The 6,000-nt window shown below is 47.6% G+C and overlaps 1 protein-coding gene across 4 annotated transcripts in view; it reads left to right on the forward strand.

Moving 5' to 3' along the window:
- ino80 (INO80 complex ATPase subunit) overlaps positions 1–6,000 on the forward strand; it is a 94,034-nt gene that overhangs the window by 881 nt on the left and 87,153 nt on the right. For all 4 annotated transcript variants that reach the window (XM_090233238.1, XM_090233239.1, XM_090233237.1 and 1 more), the window contains exons 2-6: positions 1,298–1,368; positions 1,627–1,826; positions 3,799–3,950; positions 4,232–4,299; positions 4,496–4,636. In XM_090233238.1, the coding sequence (XP_090089364.1) occupies positions 1,669–1,826; positions 3,799–3,950; positions 4,232–4,299; positions 4,496–4,636 (519 nt within the window). In that variant the 5' untranslated portion in view covers positions 1,298–1,368; positions 1,627–1,668. The remainder of the gene's footprint in view (positions 1–1,297; positions 1,369–1,626; positions 1,827–3,798; positions 3,951–4,231; positions 4,300–4,495; positions 4,637–6,000) is intronic.

The raw sequence follows: 6,000 nt of genomic DNA on the forward strand, positions 1-6,000 counted from the left end.
TGTTCTAACCACAACATATAATTTACCTTGCTAACGTAGCTGCATACCTTGACCCTTGATATACATGTCATATCGTGTGTTGTGTAGGTAGCTAGCTAACGTTAGCCAGCTAGCTAACATGTCATACGAGGTTAGCTGGCCCACACAGCTAATGCTAAGTGCTAACAGGCTAAGGCTAGTAAGCTAAATTATGGTAGCATCGCAACTTGCAGGCTAAACGTTCATTTTAGCGTTAACTAGCCAGCTAATTCCCCGTTCAGTTAGACAGCTAGCTAGCTAATTTAGCTGAACATTCATTCATCAGTTGTGCTTTGCTCTGAGTGTTTACTGGCAGGCTAGCTACATTGTAACTCAGGTTAGCTAGATTGTAGTACAGAGGCTTGATTCACTTTGCAGACACCTGATCTCATTATCACTCAATCATCTCTATGATTGAACCATTAAGTAAACCTACATTTTCCCCACATCTGCAAAAGGATCTCCCTGAATAAAATATGTTTATATAAGTTACCTAAAAGTCCCCATTTCTTTTTACAAGTTAGTGGGAATCAAAGTATTTACATGGTGTTATTTGATTGGTGTTATGTAGCATGAACCTCATACTCCTGTGGGGATTTGTGGACATTTCAACCGAGTTGTGACCATTTAACCTTTATTTAAACAAGGCAAGTCATTGGTGTTATGTAGCATGAACCTCATACTCCTGTGGGGATTTGTGGACATTTCAACCGAGTTGTGACCATTTAACCTTTATTTAAACAAGGCAAGTCAGTTCTTATTTACAATGACACCGGCCAAACCCGGATGACGCCGGGCCAAATGTGAGCCACCAATCACGTCCGGTTGTGATACAGCCTGGATTCGAACCAGGGTGTCTGTAGTGACGCTTCTAGCACTGGGCACTCTAGCAGTGCCTTAGACCGCTGCGCCACCCGGGAGCCCCATTAATGAGTCCATAGGTTAGGTTCAGGATTGGGGTCATAGGTTAGGTTCAGGATTGGGGTCATAGGTTAGGTTCAGGATTGGGGTCAAAGAGCACCCCTAAGACCCTTCCCAAACCTCTGACTTGAGGTCTTGAAACAAAATGAAAAACAAAACATGCCTGTACATGCCTGTACATACCTATTCAAGCATATTTAGACTCAATTTCCTCTATCGACAGTTCAACACATTTTTATCAATCTGATACATGAAAGTGCTTGAAGGTCCACAGATGGAATACGCTCATTAGTCCATTTTGACAGCTGTGATTGGTGGGGTGCAGTGTGTGACTTGTGGCTCTTTCTCTCCGTTTCAGGCCTTTCACATCTTCTGAACTGACAGTTGTGATCGGAGATAATGAGGATATCCATATCCCACATTAGAAAGGTTCCATTGTTTTGTTAATTTCTGCACAAACATATGTCAGTGTTATGTTGCATGCGGAGACGAGCTGTCAGGGAGACGACATGGAGGTCCTGACTGAAAAACACACAGAATCTTTAGCTGTAATATTACAACTTCTGCTCTACCCTCCACATTGGTTGCTCTCTCTTATCACTCTCTCTCTCCATCTAAACCCCCTACCTCTCTCTTCCTCTCCCTCTCTCCCCCTTTCTCTTTTTGTCCTCCCCTTCTCTCGCCCAGTGAGTATCCCTACCTAGTAGGGCCTACAGGTCTCAGTCCTCCATGGCGTCTGGGGCTGGGCAGGCAGAGGCCGACGATGGGGCAGCATGGTCGTCATCAGGCCTGGCCAAGCCTCTTCACCTTCAGCACCTGGAGAGATCCCTACGCCTTGACAGCTTCCTCCGCCAGACCGCCTCAGTCTTCAACAGAGACCTATCCAGGTAAAGTACAGTTATAGAGCCCCACTCTGGAGTTGTCATGACTCATAGTACTCTATTTATAATGAACAGAACTAAAAAAATCAGAACTATTTTCATTTAGCCGCGGCGCCCCGCTGCTGCCCCAAAAAAAAGATTTTAAAAAACAAACACATTTTCGACTGAGACACTCTTGGATACTCATGAATACCATTTGTATGTCTCTGCTTGCATTTTGAAGGTATACTGAGCACAAATATGAATGCAACACAGCATGCAGCAATTTAAAAGATTTTACTGAGTTACAGTTCAAAGAAGGAACTCAATCAATTGAAATAAATAAATTAGGCCCTAATTTATGGATTTTCAAATGAGTGGGCAGGGGTGTAGCCATGGGTGGGCCTGGGAGGGCATAGGGAGAGTTCCTTACTAACTAGCGTTAGCACAATGACTGGTAGTCTATGGGAACAGCTAGCTGTTAGCAATTGCACTAAGTATAGTTAGCAACTTCCTTCTAACTGAAGGCAGAGACATACATTGTATCCATGAGTTCATCTGACTCTTAAAGCTGCAATATGTCACTTTATTTGGGCGACTCAACCAAATTCACATAGAAATGTGAGCTATAGATCTGTCATTATTATTGAAAGCAAGTCTAAGAAGCGGTAGAGCTGTTCTATGTGCACTACTTCTATAGTTCCCGGTATGTTTCGTTTTTTGGGTCTTTTACTTTCGGTTTCGGTACAACAGCTTCAAACAGCTGAAAATGCAATGATTCTCTACAGCCCTCGCACTCGAAGCCAGTTCCACTTCTTTCTTGTTTTCTTTGTTCCCCTCTAATCGGGGACTGATTTAGATCTGGGAACCAGGTGGGTGCAATTAATTATCAGGTATAACAGAACCATCAGGTGCCGTACCTCGTAGGGCAGGGATGTCACTCATTCCATGGAGAGACTGGTGTCTGCTGGTTTTTCCTTTCAGTTAAGACCTAGACAACCAGGTGAGGGGAGATCCTTACTGAGACCTAGACGACCAGGTGAGGGGAGTTCCTTACTGAGACCTAGACAACCAGGTGAGGGGAGTTCCTTACTGAGACCTAGACAACCAGGTGAGGGGAGTTCCTTACTGAGACCTAGACAACCAGGTGAGGGGAGTTCCTTACTGAGACCTAGACAACCAGGTGAGGGGAGTTCCTTACTGAGACCTAGACAACCAGGTGAGGGGAGTTCCTTACTGAGACCTAGACAACCAGGTGAGGGGAGATCCTTACTGAGACCTAGACAACCAGGTGAGGGGAGTTCCTTACTGAGACCTAGACAACCAGGTGAGGGGAGTTCCTTACTGAGACCTAGACAACCAGGTGAGGGGAGTTCCTTACTAATCAGGGACCTTACTTCATCAATCAAGTACAAGGGAGGAGTGAAAACCCGCAGACATTCTGCCCATTGTGAATGAGTTTGACATGTGTTGTAGGGAAGGTTTTTTCCCCAAACTCGGTCCTGGGGGTCCTCCCTTGGTGAACCTTTTGTTTTTTGCCCTAGCACTACACAGCTGATTCAAATAACCAACTCATCAAGCTCAACTCATTATTTGAATCAGCTGTGTAGTGCTAGGGCAAATTTTAAATGTGTACCAACTGTGGGTCCCAGGCCCCTGCTCTTCACTGTACTTGCATATATTGTCACATAAACTGAAATTAGGCGAACTATTAGAATTTTTGCAACCAGGAAATGGCAGATTTTTTTATTTTTTATTTTTTTGCATAGTGCACCATTTTAATTGCCAAAATCTTGCACTATCCCTTTCAGAGTTACAGAGTTACAACTTATACTTGTAGCAAACAGAGTGAGCAGTTGTGTGAATGAGAGCCACGAGCGCACAGCCACCGCTTGTGCCTTATCAATAATAATAAATAAAAAAAGCCTGGAGTAGATGTTGTCTGTTCTTTATGACGTGACTGGGATGACTCTGGGCTCACGTGTTTGTCATATCACAGTGACGACAGCGACGATGACGGATTAGGGGAGGGGCCTTCTCTGAGGCCGGTCAATCAGCACGCAGCCTTGGCGATAAAAGAGGAGTCATGTGACCTGGATGAGGAGGGGCTTGTTACCGAGGGCACCATCCTCAACGGAACTCCATCACAAGGTGAAGGGGAGCTTAGGGAGAGTTCGCCTGGAACATTCAAATAGGTGCATGCACCTTTAACAGTGGTGTACGCTCCCAGCTGTTGTGTATATATATTCTGCTACAGGATATGCTTTAGTAAGGGGGGGGGGGGTCTGGATTTTCAAGGTGTAATCTCAGATTAATGGCCAACATTGACTCCATTACCAAGTGCAATATCCTGGATCCATAAACAAAATCTCACCCAGATCTTTGTTCAAAGACGTTAGATTTTCCTTCACGCTCCTTTTTATTCTCCCCAGAACACAAGGAAGACAAAGCCAGTCTATACAACTTCTCCAAACTGAAGAAGAGCAGGAAATGGCTCAAGGTATTTTTCATTGATTCATGATTTAGTGTATTAACGTTCAGGACTACAAAGCCTAGTCCTGAACCGAAACAAATGATCATGTTTTTTTTTTAGTCCAGAACTAGACTTAATCTGTGTCCAGGAAACCAGTCTGTAGTGGTGAATATAGAGAGATAGTGGGTGGCTGTATCTGAATTGTCCCCCCCCCCTCCCATAGAGTATCCTGTTGAGCGACGACACCAGTGAGTCAGACACAGAGGACTCTGACTTCAGTCTGTCCAGAGAAGAGCTACAGGACATGCTCAGACTGCACCAGTTCACCAGGGAGCACCAGAACAAGTTCCACAACGACAGAGAGGTACGTACACACACACACACACACACACACACGTCGAGACATACACACAGGCATTCATGCGTGTGCATAACACAACTGTTATTTCTTGATGTGTAGCCACGTGACGACCACTGCAGCCACACGACCGTCACTACTATTGTGCTCGTTGTGATGGCATTGACTTAACAATGATGACTCTATAGCGATGTGTTTTGATTTGTTTTTGCATGGACGTTACCATGGAGCACTTCCACTATTTTAAAGTAGTCAACTGGTTGCGAGGGATCAGCCAATGATCAGAGCTTGCCTGAGAGAAGAAGGGAATATGGAGGACTACATCTATTATCGGAAACCAATGTGACATTTTTGGGACAGCAGGTAGTCTAGTGGTTAGAGATAGGTTACCTAGTGGTTAGAGGCAGGTGGCCTAGTGGTTAGAGATAGGTGACCTAGTGGTTAGAGGCAGGTGGCCTAGTGGTTAGAGATAGGTGACCTAGTGGTTGGAGGCAGGCGGCCTAGTGGTTGGAGGTAGGCGGCCTAGTGGTTGGAGGCAGGCGGCCTAGTGGTTGGAGGCAGGCGGCCTAGTGGTTGGAGGCAGGCGGCCTAGTGGTTGGAGGCAGGCGGCCTAGTGGTTGGAGGCAGGCGGCCTAGTGGTTGGAGGTGGGCGGCCTAGTGGTTGGAGGCGGGCGGCCTAGTGGTTGGAGGCGGGCGGCCTAGTGGTTGGAGGCGGGCGGCCTAGTGGTTGGAGGCGGGCGGCCTAGTGGTTGGAGGCAGGCGGCCTAGTGGTTGGAGGCAGGCGGCCTAGTGGTTGGAGGCGGGCGGCCTAGTGGTTGGAGGCGGGCGGCCTAGTGGTTGGAGGCGGGCGGCCTAGTGGTTGGAGGCGGGCGGCCTAGTGGTTGGAGGCGGGCGGCCTAGTGGTTGGAGGCGGGCGGCCTAGTGGTTGGAGGCGGGCGGCCTAGTGGTTGGAGGCGGGCGGCCTAGTGGTTGGAGGCGGGCGGCCTAGTGGTTGGAGGAGGGCGGCCTAGTGGTTGGAGGCGGGCGGCCTAGTGGTTGGAGGCGGGCGGCCTAGTGGTTGGAGGCGGGCGGCCTAGTGGTTGGAGGCGGGCGGCCTAGTGGTTGGAGGCGGGCGGCCTAGTGTTTGGAGGCGGGTGGCCTAGTGTTTGGAGGCAGGCGGCCTAGTGGTTGGAGCGTTGGGCCAGTAACCGAGAGGTTACTAGATCGAATCCCCGAGATGACAAGGTAAAAATCTGTCGTTCTGCCCCTGAACAAGGCAGTTAACCCACTGTTCCTAGGCCGTCATTGTAAATAAGCTGTTGTTCTTAACTGACCTGGTTAAATAAAGGTTCAATTAAAAATAGAAGAAAAAAAAGTGTGTCGTCTTCAAA

Source organism: Oncorhynchus mykiss, chromosome 4 (genome assembly GCF_057628025.1).
Source record: "Oncorhynchus mykiss isolate SJ-2025 chromosome 4, ASM5762802v1, whole genome shotgun sequence".
Lineage (NCBI taxonomy): Eukaryota > Metazoa > Chordata > Actinopteri > Salmoniformes > Salmonidae > Oncorhynchus > Oncorhynchus mykiss.